The 22,585-nt window shown below is 51.1% G+C and overlaps 1 protein-coding gene across 2 annotated transcripts in view; it reads right to left on the reverse strand.

The window, feature by feature from the left end:
• The window catches only part of Cdh4 (cadherin 4), a 451,285-nt gene extending 434,505 nt beyond the window's left edge, over nt 1–16,780 (reverse strand). The window contains exons 1-2 of one of the 2 annotated variants that reach the window (XM_060382742.1): nt 16,502–16,780; nt 14,466–14,577 (exon numbers count right to left, since the gene is read on the reverse strand). In XM_060382742.1, the coding sequence (XP_060238725.1) occupies nt 14,466–14,577; nt 16,502–16,570 (181 nt within the window). In that variant the 5' untranslated portion in view covers nt 16,571–16,780. The remainder of the gene's footprint in view (nt 1–14,465; nt 14,578–16,501) is intronic. The other variant, XM_060382741.1, reaches the window with a different exon arrangement.
• Nucleotides 16,781–22,585: the final 5,805 nt, after the last annotated feature.

The raw sequence follows: 22,585 nt of genomic DNA on the forward strand, positions 1-22,585 counted from the left end.
ACATGTGTGCAGGTGTCCATGAGGCCCCATGGTTCTCTGGAGCTAGAATTAAAGGCAGTTGTGAGCTAGCCAATGAGGGGACTCTAGGAACTGAACTCAGGCCCTCTGCGAGGACAGTATATGCTCTTAACTACTGAGTCATCTTGCAAGTTTAATTAATGCATGCTTTAGTTGCAGTGAGATTGTTTGACACTACACTTCATACTATACAAGGTGATATTATGAGATTGAGAAATTTCTGTGCCATTCCAGTAAGATAGAAATGAGAGGCTCCATCTTAGTCCCCTACACTGTGCTAAGGACACAGGTTGCAGTGAGATGCCTTGGTGGGAAACACAGCTGCCCACAGGGCATCCTTGGCAAGCCCTCCAACCTTCATGAACAATCAGATTCCTGGGGAGACAGACTGTCAGGAAGATTCCAGGCCACACTCCTAGGATTTCCAAGTCAGTGGGTGGGTTAGCTCCCATTGGCTGCTGGGATGAATGAACATGTACTTGATAGCACAAAATGACAGGTGGTTTAGTCTGTGCAGGCTTGGAGGCCTGAGGGCAGTCACCGAGGAGTGAATGGGGCCACAGTACCCAGCAGGTTCCAGGGAGGACCTTGGTTTGTGGCTACATCACTCTGATCTCTGGCTTCATCCCACAAGGCCTCCTCACATGTACCTGAATACTCTGTGTCCTCAGTAATGAAAATTGTTGGGTTTAAGGCACACTCAACTGACTGGTGTCTTAGTCACTGTTCTATTGTTATGAAGAGACACCATGACCATGGCAACTCTTATTTTAAAAAAGCATTTAACTGAGGGCTTCCTTATAGTTTCAGAGGTTTAGTCCATTATCGTTATGGAGTAGAGAATGACAAGCATAAGGCTAGACAAGTAATTGAGAGCTACATCCTTATCTTCAGGCAGAGAGAGAGGAGGAGGAGGAGAGGGGAAGAGGGAGAAGGGTGAGGAAGAGAGGAAGAGGGAGAGGGGGAGGGAGAGAAACTGCCCTAGCATGGGCTAGTAAAACCTCAAAGCCCACTGCCAGTGATACAATTCCTTCAATAAGTCCACACCTCTTAATCCTTCTAATCCTATCAAATAGACTTCTTGGTGACTAAGCATTAAAATATGAGTCTATTGGGGCCATTCTTTTTCAAACCACCACACCTGGGATGACATCATCTTGAGATTCTTAAATACATCTGCAAGACCTTTTCTCTACACATTGTCACAGGAGTTCCCAGAAGATGGGTCAGTTGGAACCTCTGTCCACTTGACTACCCAGGGTCTAGGATGGGACTCAGAAGCCCAGCCAGCTGAGACAGCACCAGAGAGGCAGGTCCTAGACTAGAGTTGAACATTGCAAACTTCTGATTTTTCGGGTTAGGAAATCAAGGCTGGGTCATCTAAGGGAGCCCTTCCTAGCCAGGTGCTCTTTGTAGTCTATTGCAGCTTCAGTCTGGAGTGTTCTGAGACATACTGACATAGATGGTGTGGCGGACTGTCTTCATTGTCAACTTGATTGGATTTGAAATCACCTAGGAGGCACTTCTGAGTATGTCTTTGAGTGTTTACTGACTGGTTCTGCTGAGGAAGAAAGCCCAACCCTGCACACAGGCAGGAAACCAAAGGGATGGGGGTTCTAGGCCAAATAAAAAGGAGAAAAGGAGAATGCAAAACGAACACTGGCCTTGTCCAGTCTCTGCTTCTGGGGACTAAGCTGTCCCTGTCCCAAGCCTTCCCCTTCACAGTAGACTGCATTCCTTTGACACTGAGCCAAAACAAGCCTTTTCTTTCATGTTGGGTTTTGTTTGGAATTTGGTCGCAAAGATGAGGAAAGCAAACAATACAAAAACCACGGATCAAGCCAGGTGGGGTGTCTCACCCCTGTAATCCCCCCACTCGGGGAGGCAGAGTCAGGCAGATCTCTGTGAGTTCAAGGCCAGCCTGGTCTACAGTTTGAGTTCAGAACAGCCAGGGCTACACAGAAAAACCCTGTATAAAAAAACAGACAGGCAGACAGAAAGAAAGAAAAGCAAAGAAAAGAAAATAAGAGGGAAAATATGGATCAAGAAGTAGGGTCCCTGACCACAAGGCTCATTGAACTTTCAAACTAGTTTGTGGAAAGAACTTGGAGAAATGTGGAGTTGCAGGCTAGAGAAGCCACAGAATTCTGTAAGAAGAGCTCCGTGGTCCTTTGGGACTTTGGAAGAACAGAATGCTGAGAGAAAGGCAGAAAGAAAGGGACAGGCTCTTGAGACTACAGAGAACAAGGAACCCATCTGGACTGGGCCAGGGGCCATTCCTACACAACCTAGCTATATCTGCCCATGCCCTCATAAGCCTAGTGACACTAGATCAAAAACAAGAGTTGCAGCTGTTTGACAGGGGAAACATGACACGGTCACCGCTCACTGCTCTGCGTCAGATCAGCGAGGGGAGAGAACGAGAAGACATGAAGAGGGGCAGCTGCACAGCCAAGGTGCATGTGGAGGAAGCAATTGCAATTGTTAATGAGGTCAGTGTGACCCGAAATAAATGTTTCAGAGCTGGAGAGATAGCTCACCAGCAATGTGCTTGTCACACAAGCCTGCACACCTCAGTTGAGACCCTCAACACCAACACAACAGTTGGGCCTGGCAGCATATACTTGTAATCACAGCACTCGGGGAGGGAGGACACAGAGGCCTCCTGGGGCTCACTACCAGCCAGTTAAGTTAGTGAGGGACTCCATCTCAATAAATAAATAAATAAATAAATAAATAAATAAATAAATAAAATGAAAAGCACACTTTTAATCTCAGCACACAGGAGGCAGGGCAGATGGATCTTCGTGAGTTCAAGGCCAAGCTGGTCTACATAGCAAACTTTCAGGGCAGCCAGGGCCAAACAGTGAGACCTTGCCTCTAACACTTTTTGAAGTGTTTATCAGTAAGAAAAGCATTTCACATTTTTTTGCTGGTCAGGATGGTGCATGCCCTTAATTGAAATTCTCAGGAGACATAGGCAGGTGGATCTCTGTGTGTAAAAGGTCAGTTTGTTCTACATAGTGAGTTCTCAGATAGCCTGGAAAAGAGTCTCAAAAGAAGACAGGTAGACATACATACATACATACAGAAAGACAGACAGAGAATAAAAGAAAGAAAAGAAGGAAGGAGGACAAAAGAAAGATTAAAAAATAGGTGAGCCTGGTTGAAGAAGATGCTACTACCATCCTCCAGTCTCCCCACCCCTGTAGCCCTTCTACTTTTTTCACCAGAGTGTACAAGTGTACAAACCGCAGACCAACACACATAAGCACTCTTCACACACAAAATAAACAGATAAATACCTTTCACTTTGTATTGCAATAATAGGGCCTTCAAGGCAACCTTCCAACCACCAGGGGCACCGGCTTGTGCAAATATGAAGTCATGTGAAAGTAGAGCGCCTGAACTGTGAGTCATTTGAAGGGGACTCCCTGCTCGAGAGCAAATGCCTAAGGAGGTGTTTCCCCAGCCTCAGCCAAGAAGGCACACACGGGCCACGACAGCTGTGGGACCAGAGGGAGCTGCCAGCACAGTGCAACAGCACCATCCACGTGCTGTTGGTTTTGCAGACATGCAAAATGTAACGGTTACAGAGTCATGGGGGCTTGTACCAATGTTCCAGAAAGCTGCTGCTGTCAGGCAATGTGGGAGCAGAGCTGAGTTGCCTGCAGTGAGGCCTGGAGAAGGTGTTAAATTGATGGTAGAGCCTAAGTTGCAATGGACACGGTAGAAATGCAAGGAACATGAGATGTCCACAGATGAAAGCTGCAGTCAGAGTGAATCCAGATCCCCCTAAAGAGGAGGCTATGTGTGCTGAAGGTGTCCAAAATGGAGGCGTGGGGCTTTCAAGTCCACTGGCGATCACCAAGATCTCCAGATGCTGCCCGACCTGGAGCTGCATGATTTGCTGTTTTCCCTGCTGGATTTCATTCTTGCTTTGCTTCCCCCCCACCTTTTCCTTGCTAGGCTCTCACCTCTCCCTTTCAGAATGGACATGTCTACTCTGCATGTTAGAAATAAGTAAGTTAGTGTTAACTTATAGTGGTCCACAGTTAAGAGGTTGCCTTGATGCTCAAAAGACTTTAGACTGGCGTTTCAAGCTGCTAAAACTCTTAAGGAAGGCTATGCAGTCTTAGACACTACAGTGGATGTATCTTGTGGTGTGAGATGGCTCCTAGCCTGTGGGAGCCAGAGATGAAATGTTATCTTATAAAGTGATAGATTGGAGTGTTAGGTTGACAAAGGGGTGGACCTGTGGAAGCTAATTTTGATTGCCTACTTGATTCATTCATGAGGCTCACCTGTGGATGTGCCTGTAGAGGAATTTCCAGAGTGTTAAATGAGGAGGTAAAGGACACCCTGAGTATGGATGGCTTTATCTCATGAGCGGGGAGCTCTTTAATAGTGGGGGAAAATGGGAGAAAAATCAGCTTAGCACTGGCCATTTTCTATCTCTACTTCTCAATTGGCTCCATGGACTGAGCTACCCATGCCATCATGATTTCACTTCCATGACAGGCTGCAATCCCCTGAGAACCAAAATGATTCTTTCCTCTATCAAGTTAGACTGTGCCAGGTACTTGGCCACAGTGACAAGAAATGTCACCACTACAGGTGTTACACAAACTTAGATTTGGGCAGCATGAGGAGAAGCCCAACATTTCTAGTTAGACACCTGAGTGCACTCAAAGGCTTCTGGACCATCAGGGACCAAGCCTTGCTTCTCCTTGGAATGCTCAGAGACACCAGGAGCCAGGTCCATGCTCAGGACTAACACAGCGCCCATGGTCCAGGGCTGGAAGTTAACTAGCTTGTGTTCCAAATGGAACAGGCACCCACTTGGGGTGGGGAGAAGTACACCTCCCATGCCTATGGCTCACCTGTGCCACTCTCTTAGACAGGAAACACCAAGCCCCATGAGGACCATCTGAGTACCAGCAAGGTACAGGCAGCCCTCAAGTGCCTGTGGATATTCATCTGTCCCTAAAGGCTTACCTTAATCCTCCCTAAATCCCCACACACTGTCAGTAAGAAAACACAGCGAATACGAACAAGGCCATGTTAAAGCAGTTAAATGGGAAGGCCTGCAGCTTCAGACCCCGCCTGTGGCTGGTCTCCTCTCAGCTGGCTGCTGAGTCTTAGTACGGACACTACTGTGGGTGTGCAGAGCAGGATGGACTGAGACGAAATGAGCAGTTGTGAAAGGCTGGAGCTGCCCTTTCTCAGCCTCAGTTTCCTCCAGAGGTGCGCTAAAATGAAGCGCTGCCCAGCGCAGGGAGCTTAGATGGTCCTCACATGTGGCAGCCAGAGAAACCTGCAGAAGTGGCTGCTGTGCCTTCACCATGGACCCCTGGTCCTCTGCACGGGCACTGGTGAGGTAAGAGGAGCTTTCGTGATTAGTTAACTTAAATACTTTGGGGTTGAAGATATTGTAATATACTAGCGAGCCACTGTCACTATGGGTTGTCCTAAAATAGATGAGGCAGAGCAGACTGGAGCATGGCAGGTACAGAGGGGGTGTCCTGCTTGCTGGGGACGCAGGGTACAACGGCCATCGTAAACTGGGAAGTTCTCCCCTGGAGCCCCCAGAAGGAGCCAGTCTGTCACCACTAAGGCCCACAGCTGCCTCCTGACACTCGGAAGTATTGGCTGCTAAACTCCTTGTCTGTGTGAATTGTCTTACAATAAGAAGTGTGCAATCTGTAAAGTGGGGAAATCTACATAGCCTAAGCCTGCATCAGGTAACCTGACCATGCCTTAGAGCTACCTGAAACCTGTGGGTACCGAAGCAGAGTCACACAAGGACTCACATAGGCGCGAGATACATTCTCAAGACGTGGCGTGGGTTACTTCCCTCACCCCTGACCCCTGATGGGGCATTGGAAGGAGATGGCCTTTGTAGGTAGAACCTGGTCACAGATAGCCAAGTGTCTGTCCTGCTTATATTCCTGGTGATGGTGCTGGATCCTTCGGCTTTGGCAAGGCTAGCCAAGTGCTTTCCCACTGAACTACATCTTCAGTCCTTTGTTCTTTTAAAATTTGTGTTTATTCTTACATATTTACATGTATGCAATATGGGCATATATGTCACATGAGTATAGTGCCCTCGGGGGGGGGGGGGTGGTGAATTCTCTGGAGCTGGCTGTGGGGCACCTGAAGAGGTTTGAATAAAAATGGCTCCCATAGGCTCATAGAAGTGAATGCTTAGTCACCAAGGAGGGGAGCTCTTTAGTAGGCTTAGAAGGATTCAGAGGTGTGGCCTTGTTGGAGGAAGGGTGGGGCTTTGAAGTTTCAAAAGTCCAAGCCAGGCCCAGTGTCTACAGATCAGGATGTAGCTCTAAAGCTCCAGTGTCTGCCTGTGTATCCCCATACTCCCAGCCATGATGAACGCAGACTAAATCTCTGGAACTTTAAGCAAGTCCCCAGTTAAATGCTTTCTCTTCTATTAGTTGTCTTGGACATGGTGTCTCGTCACAAAAAATAGAACAGTGACTAAGACACTGCCCAACTTAGGAGCTGGGAAGCCCACTACCCTGGAAACTTCTGGAAGAGCAGCAAGCACTGTTGACCACTGAGTCGTCACTCCAGCCTGCCTGCCCCGCAAAAGAAATGAGCAGTTGTAAAATAAGAACACAAAATACAACAAATGCTGGTGAGGCGATGGGGAAAGAGGACCCCCTGTTCTCTGTTAGTGGAGATGCAAACTGGTATAGCCATTATGGAAATGAAGATGAGTTTTTTTTTTTTCCCAGAAAACTAAAAATGGAATTAACATGACGCAGCTATACTGAGGCTGGACATAACATCCAAGGGTCTACATCCTACCACAGAGACGCTTGCACATCCATGTTCATTGCTTCTCTATTTATGATATCAAGGGAGTGAAGTCAGTCTTGATGTTCAGTAAGAGAAGAATTGATCATGAAATGTGGTGCATAAGCACGCTGGAATTTTATTCAGCTATAAAAAGAAATGAAACCATGAAAATTTCAGAAAAAACTGATGGATTTGGAAATTGCTATGTTAAGTGGGGTGGCCAGTTTTCTCAAAGCCAAAGCCTCATGCTCCCCCCACAGGCAGAGCTCAGCCTTTAATGGCTATGCGTGTGCAACTGTGTGCACATATTTGAGTAGAGGTCATGAATGCAGAAGGGAGACCGTGAGGAAAGAAGGTGTTGGGGACCAGGTGAGGCCACAGAACACTTGCGGCATGAAAGAGGGATGGGGCCTTCTTGGGGTGGAAGAGCACAAGGGGGCAGGAGAATGGGGAAGAGCATGAAGAGATGGAAACAAATAAATCCCCGTGCAAAGTCTCAAAAACAAACATTCAGTAACAGGCTACCAGGAAGATGGCAACTTGCCTGACATGGAATCCCCCAAGACAGTACTGGAGGCAGCAGAAAGAGGGCATCCCAGGGCAAGATCCCCTCAACAAAAAACTGTGATGGCAACGTAGGCTAAGAGTCTCCAGGGGATAAAGGAGCAAGCAGATGGGCTGAGGGCACCCAGGGGACTTTATCACCCTCCACAGACAGACACAAGCTTCCCCAGGCTCATGGCATTTTTTTTTAATATATATAGTGGAATTCACTCACAGGAAAAATTGCTCCTTCAAGAAGTCAGAATAATAGGTACATTCTTGGAAAAGATGAATGCCTGCCTGCTTGCTCTCACCTTGTGATTGGTTCTGGCATTTACTTAACCATACTTCCAAAGGGAAAAAGAAAGAGAAGGGGGAGGGGCAGCCATCCTCACTTTCAACACACTTTCCACTTGCAAATTTGGGGAATTCACAAAATTTCCACATTCTGAAATTAAGATCAAAAAGGAATCTGAAGAAACGCCACAGGTACCTACATGCCACACACAATTCATTTAGACTGTCCGATGAAGCCCATTGTGATCTTTAGTAAAATTTACAAACCCAGCAGGGCAGAATTGGAAAATCGCTATTTCTGAAACAAAACAAAATTTTTGGTGTCTTGGCTGCTGATACAAAAATATGACCTGGAGAGTTGGCTAAGAGTATGGTCCTCGCCGAGGACCATGGTTCAACTCCGAATTCCCAGCACCCATGTGGTGGCTCATGTCTGTCAATAACTCTAGTCCCAGGGAATCTGAGACCCTCTTCTGACCTCCACAGGCACCAGGCATGCTCATAGTGCAGAGACATACAAACAGGGAAAACACGCATGTGCATGAAAATAAAACTTAAAAAAAAATGAGTGCCATTTGGTGGAATGGATTCTGTGCTTGGCTAGAGAGGGCAGCATGGAGAAACCCCACACAGAGGCTCACAAGGCCTGGGCCTGAAGGAACCAGAGGAAGAGGAAGGCCCTGGACCCTGGAGCTCTGTGATGCTTCAAATTCCATTGAGGGTTTAGGACAGGGGTTGCTCAACACACAGCCAGGACCCCAGATCCCAGCTGAAAGGACACACGTGGGGAGATCCTGCATGTATGTCTCCAGGTCCTTCAAGAGGTGTGCAGGCAGCCAGAATCCCACGACCTTCATATGAATCTGTGATCAGCCTCCCCTCAGGTCCCTAGTGCCAGGTGTCAATGCATCTCTTGGTCACTGTCAACTGTTCCAGTGGCCCTGAACATGTAGGGGATCCTTGCACGTCCATCTCTGGGCTCTCTGTGCCATCTTCTCTGACGTCACAGGGAAATGGGAAGTTGCCAGGAGCATAGACAGGACAACGGGAAGAAGAGCATTTCTGAAGAGCTGATGAGATGCATGCAAAGGGCTGCTCGGACGCTGAAGCCTCATGGCCTTTCACCTTAAAGTTTGATTAAGAGGCTTGTCTGAAGACACAGAGTCTTCAGTGTGTCCCCACTGTCCTTATTTCCTTGGCTGCTAGGATTCTCCCTCTGTGTGCACCACACACTTGGGGGATGAGGAGTGTTTCTCATATTTTATCTCTGGGCCCAGCTCCCCTTTGTCCTCCTGAGCCCTGCTACCCATTCTACGTGGTAGCTCCATATAGGACACCAATTAGAGAAAAGCTGTCAGGAAAAAAAAAAATCAATGACTCTGTCACTGAGACTGGCCCCAGAGACAGTGTGGTCATTCTGGGGTGACCCCAGAGGAGGATCGTGTCTCATGCTAACACCAATTCCTCTAGCCACAGGAGCAGCAAGCAAGCCAGCTTGGTGTTCAGGGCTGTGCCCTCAGCTCTCTGTCCTTGTCAAGACTATGGTATGTACAGGGCAGACGCCTAGCCTGGCCTCTGTTCCTGTATCGTGCCAAGGGTGCCGCTGGATCCAGTATCTCCTGAAGGCCTGACCTGATACTTTAACGTATCTTTGTTCCTAGCTGGAAGAGACTCAGAAAGGGGAGGGGGATGTTTGTTTCACTGATTTATCAAATATTTACCAATGTGCCTTACATGCTCGCTGCACCCCAGTGCTCCAGGAGGAAACCCCAATGCACAAAGGAGCAGAGGCCCAGGACTCAGACAGGGTGGAGGAGCCAGAAAGAGCAGTTTAGTGCCCAGAGCCATTGCTGCTCCTCGGTTGGGGCCTCCCCTTAGTAATTCAGCAGTGGCCTTTCCACTTTACCTGTCTCACCTTTGCCGAGATTCAAGGGTGACCTGTGACCAGGCCAGCTCCACCATCCTGACAGTCACAAAAATGCCAGTCCACCACCAGGAATCATGTCTGTGTTTCAGACAGAAGGAAAGGGACTCAGACACGGCCAGCTTAGTCTTTTCTTCTATGTCAGAAAAAAAATAATTAAAAGTCTAGCTTTCCCAGAAGCCTAACCTAATTAAATACCACTGACCAGAAAGAGGGGATTTAAGCTTTAACACATTTTAAATGGGGTCCACAGTCAGCCAAATGAGAGAGGAGGGCCATGGCTAGGCAGCCTGTGGGGTCTGAGGGTTGCAGACATACCGTTAGTGTCTTGATTTCAGCCCTCATAGCAGTTCCCACTCTGCCATGTGTTGACCAAGAATGCCACTTCCAGGCTGTTTACTTCTGGCACTGGCCAGCTCCCCAAAGAGGCTCAGCACAGGACAAGCATACAGTGAAATATTTACCTGGCCAAGCTCTCTGCCCTGCCAGAATCACTTGGGTTTAGAGTTGGGTCTCATCAAACTCATGAGCAAAGAGACACTTCTTGATGAATTATAAGAGAATGATTGGGGGTGGGCACTGATGGCTCAGGGGTTAAGAACACTTGCTGCTCTTGCAGAGGACCCAGGTTCAGTTCCCAGCACCCACATGATGGCTCATAAAGGGCTGCACTTCAGTTCCAGGTAATTTGATGCCCTCTTCTGGCCTCCACAGGCACTAGTACATATGTATATGCATCTAGTACATATACATACGTGCAGGTAAACACACATATGTATATATAATTAAAAATAAATCTTCAAAAAACACCCAAGAAGACAGCACCTTTAGAAGGCAGTGCTTGGTAGGCTTCACCAATGTCTTAGACATTGACCCAAGGTGCCTTCTTTGACCTTTGCCCAGCTCTCCTCTCATAAGCATATGGGTCAGGGGTTAGGGGTCATGGGTCAGGGATAGTTCTCATCTCTTGGAAAGAGAAGATTGAGGATCAGGAGAGTTTAGGATCACTTCATTCCTAACTACATGGTGACTTGGAGGCAAAGCTGGGCTACATGAGACCCAAGGGGGGGCGGGGAGACAGAGACATATATATATATATATATATATATATACTCATACATATATAGAGAGAGACAGAAAGACAGAGACAAAGACAGATATATATATACATACATACATACAGAGAGAGCGAGAGAAAGAGAGAAAGAAACAAGTGATTCATGCCTGCCTTCCTTCTCTCAGGCACAAACACTGTCATTGGAGAAGCCATGTGGCAAGCACTAAGGCTATTTGCATGGCATCTTTCTTTTCCTACTTTCAAAAACAGGACTCTCAGTTCTGTCCTGAGACAATCGGTTGGCTCCCCATCCAGCAAGGGGTTTAAACCAAGTGCAACAGTGCATTTTGTGCAGCTCAAAACACCATGTGACCTAGTGGTAGCCTGTGAGAACCCTTGCAGAGATCACAAGACAGGCAAGTTTTCCTGAGACAGGAAAGAAACGCAGAGGGGTCTTCTATTTCCTCCTTCTGCCCTGAACTTGGATACAACACGCAGAGTCACAGCAGTTGGTTTACAGTGACGTCGAGATAAACTAACAAGCTAGATGGCAGAAAGATCAGGATAAGACTAAAGATTAGGCTTGTGATAGGCATGGCTCTGATCTACTGCCCCAGCCCTTGACCATAATGTCTCAGCACTCATTGTAGTATGAGTGTAATTACCCCCATTTATTTAAGGGTCTGTTGATTTAAGTCTTAGGCTGTTGGCCACGTATGTCTTAGAATAGTAAATATGATAAGAACTGAGTGACAAGCCAGTAAACTCTGCAATCCTCAAGGTGGATGTAAGAGAGACAGTTTGACAGGGAGCAAGTGTGGCCGGCACACTGACTGTCCCAGGCTCACAGAGGATACAGGAGGAAAACTAAAGGAAGCCATCAATGGCAGGCCTTCTTTCTCACTTAGAACCCCACAGAGACTCTCCTCTGGTGACACCCAACCCTGGGGCCTCCTGGCACTAGACTGGTAGTCTCCTTTCTCTGAGGTTGCAGTGGGACCCGCTCCACACAGCCTTTTCTCCCCCGAGACACCTGGAACCTTCCCCCACACACAGCATCCTCCAGCTTGAGGTTAGGCAGGGTGGACCCAGACTCTGCGCTCCTTGCGGAAGGACAATGCAGGACATCACACTGGCCTGCAGCCTCCTTGGGCAGGTTGGGCATGAATAATTTATCCACCAGAGAGAGTGACACTGGCTTGAGCACTTGCCCTGGCCTGACGAAGGGCTTGGAGCAGGCTGCTTGATAGCCCTTGGAACCTGACCGTCGTATTTAGATATTAGCATGCATCAGCGATCGTAAGTAAATTATTCTACAAACAGAGCTATGGCTGCACTGCAGGCAACATCAGCGTTCACCAGCAGAGGCATCAGGGAAACACCAGGCCAAGCAGACCTGGAACAGTGAGGGCCCAAGGAGCATGCTGCTGTCTGTGCTTGGTGGCTCTGCACCTCCAAAGGGCTGCTACGAATGCACTTGTTACCCTGTGGGGGAAAACTATTTTAAGCCTAATTAGCAGGATTTTTTTTTAGAATGCAAATGCTTTTCATTTAGACATAAAACAAAATGCCACGACATTTCCTCCACCCATTTATCACAAACAAGTTAATTACCACGTAACAAATCTCTCCTGCTGGAATGTGGAGGTCCGGGGTTGCTGGTGAGCTGACTCAGGCATTGGGAGGAAGCCACGGGGTGGCCGGTAATAGCTTACAGCGTGCTCACCGTAAAACCATGACTGGGAAGCTTCTGCTTGTCAAATTAAGTAAGGTTAAGCTCTCTCCCTCGGAATAACTCAATTATCAGTACTCATTATCTATTTAGCACAGAACTTACCAGAAGCTGCAAGCTCCGTGTCTGTTTCTGACAGAGGCACCCTCACTGTGTTCTCAAGAGTGGCAAAGTTTTCTGCACACCCAGTCATGTCTGCATGTCCTCGCTTGAGTGTGTTGCAGGCCTCAGTTTTCACTTCCATATGTGCAAAATTCTATCTATCTATCTATCTATCTATCTATCTATCTATCTATCTATCTTTGCTCCTACATCTTGCACCTCAAGCTGAAGGGGAAGAAAAGAGGGAGAGAACAGAGGGAGCAGTTGAGGAGGAAGTGAGGCGGCCATGGCTACCACCCACCCCGAGGACAAGCAAGATGAGCACAGGCCCCAGACACATCAATGGCCACATTCTCCCCTGATCTGCCTATATGAAGTTCACCCAGAGCGCCCTAGGTGAACCCAGGCCAGTACACTCCATGCCACCAGGACCAGAGCACACAGCAGGCCCTGGCCACACACACAGTTGTGGTGGCAGCGAGATCTAGGAAGCATGGCAAAAAACATGGAAACTTCTTTTCTATTACCAAATGATATTTTTCTCTTGAGTCCCTGATCATTGGGTGTGGCAGGATCTCTGTGTGTTTCTCAGGAGCTCCCAGAGGCCTCGAGTCCCACTGTCAGCATGTGACAGGGATGAGCCACACGTGACTTGGGAGAGTGGTCCACCTCATCACATTCCAAACCAAGACACACATGCAGCCCTTGGACTGTCCTGAGCACACTTTCTCACTGAGGCCACATTCTACCCCTCAACCCCCTGCCTGGAGGGTTTTCTCTTCTTCCTTCCTTCCTTCCTTCCTTTCTTTCTTTCTTTCTTTCTTTCTTTCTTTCTTTCTTTCTTTCTTTCTTTCTTTCTTTGCAGTGGCTTTGGCTCCACAATTCAGAAAACAAAAATCAAGTAAGAAAAGTTGCATATTCTCTTAATTCACATTAATTTGTAAGGAGCAAGTATATGAAGGAGAGTTGCTAGGACCAACCTTCTGACATTGCGATGGGATGTTGTGGTTATCAAAGTTCATGCCTGAAAACCATATAGTCAAGCTAACACACACACACACACACACACACACACACACACAGAGAGAGAGGAAAAACAAAACTCACAATGTTCTAAGTCTGAGATTTTATGTCAAAGTAAATTCACGGCTACTTTGAGTCCCCACAGACCACTGCTGCAGGATGGACTTTCCTCAAACTAGCCCTTATTTCTGCACACTTGTTCATTGACAGCCACTCTGCTTCCTAGAACACAAGCAGTCTTAGGATTCCAGAGCTGATGGGGAGATTAGCCTTTTATACCTTTTTGAAAGCCCACTTCCTCTGTCTCTATGAAATCAGTTCAAACCTCTGGGAAACTGAGGCCAAGAGCAAAAGCTCCTGAGCTCTGAAACCCCAGAGCCCAGCCTCTTAGTTCCCGCTCTATGCAAACAGAAAATTTAATTAATGTGTCTGGGGAAACAGATAGATTTGCAATGAGTTTCTCAGCCATCATCTCGTTCCTTTCGCACAGTGGTTCTGGATGCTTTCAGATGCCCCCCCGTACGTTTTCATGTGGTTGGAGGGGGCAGTCGTGAAAGCCACACTTGCCATGTTTGTGAGCAGGAGCGTCTGTGGGCTTATTTACCGAGCTCCCAACAATCAGCTGCTTTGTCACGCATTTCAAAGTGGGGATAATTTAAGAGTCCTGCATTTCATACATAAAAATACTCAGTAAGGAAGTCTCTCTGCACGGCATTGGGTGACAATGTTCCACCCAAATTCCAATTTGTTGCCCAGGAAATGATTCACCTCAGTCCAAAATGACAGGCAGGCCCTCTGAATCATTCACCACTTGCAAAGAGCCTCTCCGTTGGCCCACTGGAACCATCAACCCACAAACACCTCTTTGCAGAGAGCAGGGTTCCAAGGCCAGCCAAGCCTTCCCCTTTGTCCCTCCCCCTTGCCCCCCTCCACCCCACACCCTGTCCTACCTTTGAGTAGTTTCTCTCCTTCCAGGACATTCGGGGAGATCAACGCAGTGTAGTCTTCTTCGGAGAAGCCAGCCTTACAGGCCTCTCTGACTGTAAGATCCTCACGGTGGGCCTGGGGATGGAAGGGAGAGTGTGAAACCAAAATAAGTTCACAGAAATTTAATCCAACCCACATTCGACACGGCCACTTCACCAGCCTCTGGCGGAGAAGAGCAGCTAAACCACCATCTCCACCCAGAGGTGGTATTGGGATCCTCAGGTTTCTGGGAGACTTCGGGTGGTATTAGCCCAGGCTGTGAGTACCTTCCTGCACTGGGCAGACAGCTGCTCCTACCTCTGTGGGAAACACCGGAGGGGCCTTAGTGGCATACGGCGGGGGGGGGGGGGGGGACACACACGCAGAGAGGTGCCCAGGAGAGGCGGGTAAGCAGGAACAGCAGGTTTACCAGTGGTTCACCATCCACAGGCAAAACCAGGCCCCTGGAGACAGAGGGGGCTCTGCTAAGAACCATCTCTCCAGGCTGCAGAGTTCTGCCTTCAGGCTAGGTGAGGAGGAGGAGGCGGCCTCCCTCTGCAGGCCACAGGGGTGGAGTTCCAAGAAAGGGAGCTGGCAAATTCAGAGATTCCAGGGCTGTTTCCAAGCTGAGCAAAGAGTGACCAGTTCTCCCAGTAGGCTGCAAGAAGACAAGGGGCAAGGGGCAAGGTGCCCAGTGTGTGTGTGTGTGTGTGTGTGTGTGTGTGTGTGTGTACTTTTGTTCATTCTGCAGCCCCATTTAAAGCCTAGCCAGGAGAGAGGGCTTCCTTAACTGAGCAGAAGAGCTTGCTTTCTGCTCCTTTGGAGTCTAGACCTGTAGAGAAGAAAAGGCAGTGGGCAGGGGTTTCCACTCAAGCTGCCAGGAGCCAGGGGAGATAGCCCGTGTCCCCCACCAATCGAGTCCGCTACAGAGAAGAAGGAGCACCAGGCGCCCTGTCCTTGGTGAGCAAGCTCTGGGAGCCACGGGCGGCGGACGCAGCCAGCATCCCGCAGTCTAGGCTTCGCGGGCCGCCGGAGCGGAACGCGCCTCCCCGCCGGCCGAGTCCTCCAGCTGCGCGCAACGGCGCCGCCCCGGGTTCGGCCGGGGAGGCCACCAGCAGAGCCCGCCGCCTGTAGCTCGGGCTTGGCATTCGGTCCCGGAGGCTGGGAGGGAGGGTGGGCAGGGTCGGGAACCTTCCCCGGGCCAAGCTCAGGATCACGCCCAGCTCTCGGGGACCGCGGCCACGAGATGCACTCTCATCCCGCGGGAGGCGAAAGTCGGCCGGGAAAGTTTCTGTCCTCCCGGGGCGTGTTCCCCGCGCACGGCGACGGTCCGGTGGCCTCGGGAGCGGGGCGGTCGCCGGCCCAGGTCCAATCGCGGAGGTTACCTCGGCGTGGCTGAGAGCAGGCCACCGGACCGATCGGCCACGAGAGGGGGTTCGGGCCACTCGCTCCCCTCCCGGGGTTGCCGCGGGAGCTGCGGCAGAGGCCCTCGCAGCGAGCCGGACCCCTCGGCTCGAGCCGGCTGGGGAGAGCGCGGAGACAGTGCGGGGATGACAGCGCGGCTGTCCAGCCCCAGTTCCCGGGCTCCCGCCGCGCCCTCTCCTCGGTCCCCCTCTAAGTAGGGGAGGACACGCCAGACAGCACGGCTACAGAGCCCGCGCCCCGTTGTCGCCTCCTCCTCCCACGGCAGCCGCGCTCCGCGGCACCCACGGGACCCCGGGCGAGCGCCTGGCGCAGCCGACCCGACCCCGGCGCGGGGCTGGAACTCGGGATGCCGGGCTGGGCTTGCCGAGCGGCGGAGGCGAGATGGCCAGGCTCAGGAGGGCGGCCCCGGAGCGCAGATCGGGCGGCCGAGACGGCACCCCGGGTCCCGCCCGCTCCGCCCCGCGGCGCCCGGCTCCGATCGCGGGCGGCTCCGCGCAGCAGCGGCGGGCGGCGGGATTGGAGAGGACGGGGAGAGAGCCCAGCTAGCCCCACCGCCTCCCCGGGACCGTCCGCGAGCGAGGAGGCGCCAACTTACCCGGAGCGCGCCCGAGAGCCCGAGCAGCAGCAGCAGCAGCGGCGGCGGCAGCGCGGAGCCCGTGGTCATCGTCCCCCCGCTGCGCCGCCCCGGCGCTCGCCCGGTGCCGGCTTCCCCCGCCGCGGCGGTGCTCCGCCCGCGCCCGCCCTGCTGCTCCCCGCGCTCGCCGCCCGGCCTCCGGGAGCCAGGCCAAGCGGGCCCGCGGCGGCGCTCTCCCTCCGGCCGGTGCGTTCGCCGGCCTCGCAGCCGCCCGCGCCTCTGGACCGCGCGCTCCGAACTGCAGGTGAAGCCGCGCGGCGGCCTCGCCGAGGCCCCGCCCCTCCGGCCGGGCTTGACGCGGCCCTTAAAGGAGCCGCTCCTGTGGCCCGCTCGCGCAGCCTGCGGCTCTGCTTGCTCGCTGGCCGGCTGGCCTCAGCTCCTCAGGACATCTAGAGCCCCGTTTGAGCAGAAGTGGCCCCGGGACGCTCGGTCTCTAGGGGCGAAGGCTGTGTGGACTGAATAGAGCACTGGGATCTCCGTCCCCAAGTTAGATGTCGTTTGTAGATGGTGGGATCTGACACCCTCCACCCGCACACTGCGCGCCTCTGGATCACACCTTGGTCCTAGGTCGACTTCTTTTCAGAGCCCACCGTGAAGAGTGGACACTTTCCTCGGCCCCGGGGCCATTTAAATCCCCCGACACAGGCTTTTGTGATGGCCTCCAGCCTGCAGAGCAGCTCAGGAGTGTACCTAGGGAGGTCAGAAGAGAAGGGAGAAGGGAGGGGCCGGCAGGGCTAGGATGACCCCTTACAGTGAGTGTGGGTCTGGCTCTTGGCTACAGTCCAAGGTTTGGGGGGGGGTCTCTGTTCATCCCTGTTTGTGAGCCAAAACGCAGTTAGGCCTGAAAAGGCAAGGAAGAATTCAGAGGCCCCGGGAAGGAAAGAACTCCAGCAGGCAGAGCTGTCAGGCCCGTCAGCTCCCTGGGCAGGCCAGCTCCATTTGCTTCGCATGGGCAATTTCCAACCCTGTCTGCGGGCATTTCTTTAAGGATTATATCTCTCCAGCTGAAAAATAAGGGCAGCTTGGAACATGAGTGAAGGCTTTCCCATCTCTCCCTTGGCTAAGCAATGTAGAGAAAAGTAGAATGTTTGTTCAGATATTTCTCATGTTCTTTGTCTCTCTTCAGAGGGGATCTGCGTCTGGAATACAGTAGTTCTGATTTGGGAAGAGTGAGTGAAATTGCCCCAAGGTCAGAATCAGCTTGAGCTTAGACAGAGCGACCCTTTCCCTCTCCCCCCCTCACCCCCCGTGATGGATGACACCCTAGGCTGCTGGCTGGCATGCTGGCTAGCACTCATGTCATGGGAAGTTAGATCTGGGTAAATCTCGTTGCACGGTGGGCTCTGTCCAAGGCTGTGAGGCTGGGTTTGGCTCTACTGCCAAGTATCTGAGCACCAAGCCTGTGCCAGCCTGCCCCTGTCCCACAGCTTGGCCCACCGTTGGCCTGCCAGGGCACAAGGGAGTCTGCTAACTTGACATGGCTGCCTGGGCAGTCTTCAGACTCTGTTGTGTGTCCTTTTCTGAGGAGACAAAGAGACATTCACCCCCAGATAGAGAGGTATCTAGACTGAAAAAAAAAAAAGACTTGAGTGTGGCCTGGTGAATCAGTGAGCTAACCTGGGTTACTTGCAGGAACATGGGGGCCTGGAGGAGACAGCTACCCTATATGGACTCAGACCCTCCGTATAATCAGGAAGAGACAGGAGCAAATCCTTCTGGAGGATTCCTTTCTGCAGCTGGTGCACGTGTCCCTTGAGGCATGCCTCTCTATGGAACACAGCCCATCCTGCCCAGATGACATCAGTTTGCTGGGCTCTCCTCTGTTCTGTGTTGTATTGAGATGCCACTATGGGAGCCACTCCGTGTTATCAGCAAGCCTAGGCATAAAGCAGTAGGTAGTCACCCGGAAGAGCACCTCCTCTCTCCAGCTTATGCTGACTTGGGGGGTGGGGGGATAAGGAGTAGTTCCAGGGAAACAGGTGGGTCCTTAGCACACTGTTGCCTATGGTTAAGGGCCAGAGAGGTTTGGCCTTCCAGACATGCATTATGACTTCCTGACAGAGCTTGCCTGTCCTGTCATCAATCAGCCCTACTGTGAGTGCAGGAGCATTATGTAAATTAATCTACCCCAGGGGTGCAGTTGTAAGGGTTCCCATTATAAGGCCCGGCAGAGGAAAGTCTAGAGAGTTCATGTACCAGAAGCTGGCTACCAGCATACAGACCCCAGGACCCCTGGCATGGGCAGCATTCCCCAAACTTACTTATCGGAGAAGTCGGCTTCGGCATCTTACAGGAACCTACGTTTCCAAGAACATGGCTCAGAAGTGTTGCAGTAACCCATGCGAGTCCAGCAGAGAGCATTGCTCTGTCAGGCTTGTTCTGAGGGAAGCGGAGAGGGCATGCTGAGACAGGCAAACACAAAGCAGCTCTTCGCAGGGACCGTCCTAGTCTGTCTCTTGCAGTCAAGTTGACCACATGACCAAAGGAGCTTGCTTAAAAATATGAACCCTTGGTCCCCTCACCTACTATTCCCAACTGAAACTCGCAGGACGCGCGCGCGCGTGCACACACACACACACACACACACTCACACTCACACATTCACTCACGGCCTGCTACCCAGGAGGTAACAAGCAGGTCCCGAATGGAAATGCACAGTCCCCAAGCTCTGTCTGAATCAGGCAACACTGCCTTCTCCTTCCCTTCCTTGATTTCTTCCTTCCTTCCTCCCTCCTTCCTTTCCTTTTCTATTTTAAGGCCCGGGTTGACTTTAAACTGTCACCGATCCTGCCTCAGCCTCTTGTGGGTAGGGATTACAGGGGCGAGGCAATATTATCTGTTCCTTAAGCTCCTCTCCCTCTCTTAATACCCATATTAAAATCTTTCATAAAAACCTTTTTTTCTTAATTCTCTGTCTTTGCTTCCTACAAACAAAGAAGAGCCTGGCACCATCAATGCTGGCCAGGCAATAGGATCTTAGACCCTTGGACCTCTGCATTTAGCAGCCTCCCTTGCGGACAGCAACACGGACTAACATTTGAACCACAGACATTGCTTCCCATGAAGAGCCTGGACCAAGGAGCCTCATGGCATGCTGCTTCCTGGGCCTTGGGTTCATTGTTTGAGGTTCTGTGTGTAAAAGATGAGGCTCTGGCCTACCATTGCTGGCTAATCCTGTATGGGGAATTCACTGGGACTTCAGAACCGTGGGTAAAGGGCCCTCGAGGGAAATACAGTCTCGTTCTGAAGAAAACTTAAGAAAAGGCATGGGTAGGCAGCATTGGCATGACTGATTTCAACACCAGAAAAGCTGGGTACTCTTCTATACCTCTCACCGGTTGGGGTGTCTGGCAAGGGGTTCAGCTTCCTCAAGTCAAAAGCTGGCAGATATGACTTCTGTGTTTGTGGTTTTGCAGCCCCCACCATTTCTCTCCCTCTCTCTTCCCTTCTCTCTCCCTGTTTATGCAGGTACATATACATGTATGTGTGGATGTGGAAGAGTGCACATGTATGGAGACCAGACGTTGATGCCAGGATCTTCCTCCATTGCTCTCCACCTTTTGGATATTGCCAGGGTCTTTCACAGAACCTAGAGTTCGCTGATTCAGCTAAGCTGGCTGTGCAGTGCGCCCCAGGTTCCCTCCCATCTTGTTTCTCAGGGGCTCCTATCACAGACACATGTTACCACGGTGTCTTTTTGAGCAGGTGCTGGGCCTCCAGAATCAGGCCCTCATGCTTTTGTGGTAAGCATGTTAATGACTGAGCCATCTCCCCAGCCTGCATTTATCATCATCTTTTAGGCACCTCAGTGTTAAATGAAAGAGCTGTCGTGTAAGGAAGGCAGAGTTAGCAAAAACTGTGTTCATAAAACAAAGCTGGGTCCTTGGGGGAGGGTTGTTGAGAGTATTTGAGGCAGAATGGGAAGGGGTGGAATCTACCTGCTACAGTCTACCTGCTACTGCCTCCTGAAAGCCTCTTTGCACAAAGGACAGGTAACTCTTAAAGGAAGAAGCAAGAGAGATTTGGAGAGGGGAGTGAGAGAAAGAGTGAACATGGCAGAAGTAGCTCTTTTTCCGTGAGTGTAGCGTCACTTACCTGCCTGGCCGAGCTTCCCTGGGAATAAGAGGGATGAGGCATCCTAGCACTGTCTGAGTTTTCATAGTCCAGCTGCTCTTTCCCTTCAGTATCCATTGTCACTTACAGCCTGCCAAGCCTTGCCGTGCAAGCCTTCAATCTTGCAATCTTGGTGTCCCACAAGAAAAAGACTTTCATATGTGGATGGCCTATCACGGGGCCATTGGCAGATATTCTCTCACTCACCTGCAACTTTTGGCAATCCTCCTGCCTCAGCCTCCCCAGTGCTAGGACTATAGACTTGTCCCATTGCACCCAGTTCCGTGCTGAGATTCTGCAACAAGGAGCAGTGGGACCTGGACGGGTGCTTGGCAGCCAGGATGCCCCCTGCAGCAGAGACTGAAGGAGGCAAAGGGAAGGTAGGCAAGTCCTGGCTGCCCATCTTCTCCCCCTTTGACCTCACATACAGCCTGACTACAGCCAGTTAGGAGTTCAGAAACCGTGCCAGGCCTCACTCTGCCCCTTAGCACCCTCCCTCTGGTTGGCATTGCTCTTTTCCCTGGAGCAGGGAAGTATTTGGTGGGCCATCATACCTGCCTCTCATTCTGCACTACAGCAGACATTTGTGTATTTTCTCTGTGGTCCCTCAAAGAGCATAGAGGATAGGGACATAGGATGTCCACTCACCCCTCATGCAGGCCAGATTCCCACCTAACAGACACTTCCAGTGATGTTGGCTGCATATGCTGTTCTGGCACACGTCCCATCATTCCATTTTGCAGAGGAAGAAAATGAGGACTGAAGCTAGCAAAGGAGCTTAGACTGGGACCTCATGATGCCTCAGTCTACTCCTGCCATTCATTAGCCACAACACCATGACTTTTTCTGGGGCCATGGGAAGGGACAGAGGATCTTGGAAGTATTGGTGCAGTACTGTGTACAGGTCAAAAGGGAAAAGTCAGAAGGAAGCTGTCAAAGTGAGCAGCTGTCAGAGTAGACAGGCCTGCCGGGGAGAGAGCTGCAATGCTCACATGACCTGAGTCGTTGCCCTGTTTTGTTGCTGCTTGGCTTGTTGGGTTACTTCTGCTGTTAGAAAAGGGGGTGCCAGTGGCAGCATGGAGTCAGACATCCCAGGGCTGCCGCTCATGACCTTGCATCTCTCTAAGTGCCTTGCTGGTGTACGGAGGCACTCAGCAGGAGGAGAGAGGGTCAGGATGGAGTCATGGATGGGTACCATCATCACACTCCCATGAGGGCAGGGACCCTGTCTCTCAGGAGGGTGCTCCACTCATCCTCTAAGACCTCCTCATGTGGATAAATCCGTGTCTTTCTTGGATTCAGTGCTTTTGGTGACCCAAATTCCTGGCCAGCATTGGGCCAAAGATTGACTTCTCCTTTTTTTTTTAAAAAAGATCTCTACTGTTTAGCCTTTCTCTCAAAGCACACTCCAACTCCATGCACTCTCTCTGGCCAGTGGTTGGAACCATCTCTGTTTGCCCTGGGCTCCTGCAGCTTCTTTTTCTTCCATGTACTTTGCACACCAGGATTGAGGGATCTGCTGAAACTTGAGGTCTGAGGTGGTCTTGTTGCAGATGGCCCCTTCAGGGCCTCGAGAGCTTCTCCACGGCCTGTGAGGTGCTGTGCCACTGGGACCCTGACAAGTTCTCACTGCATTGCCACCTTCTACCCTCACCCCTACTGGTCCCTGGGACCTGCCCTGGCTCTGGGGTTGCCTCAACATTCTCTCCAGGTTCTCTGCTGACCACAGCTCTTCATGAAGTTCCACCTAAGGTCTGAGAAACCCTGGCCAGGCTAAGAGACACACGCTGCACAGCTAGGAACACTGGCTCCCGAGCCTCCAGTGTCTCCAGTGGGGCCACCTCTTGGTAGCGTACTGTGCTGCCCTCAGCATTTCCTGCATGTGCTCAACACGTACCTGATCAAGTTCTGGAGGAACAGCTCTGAGAGGAG

This window comes from Meriones unguiculatus, chromosome 4, assembly GCF_030254825.1.
Source record: "Meriones unguiculatus strain TT.TT164.6M chromosome 4, Bangor_MerUng_6.1, whole genome shotgun sequence".
Taxonomy (NCBI): domain Eukaryota; kingdom Metazoa; phylum Chordata; class Mammalia; order Rodentia; family Muridae; genus Meriones; species Meriones unguiculatus.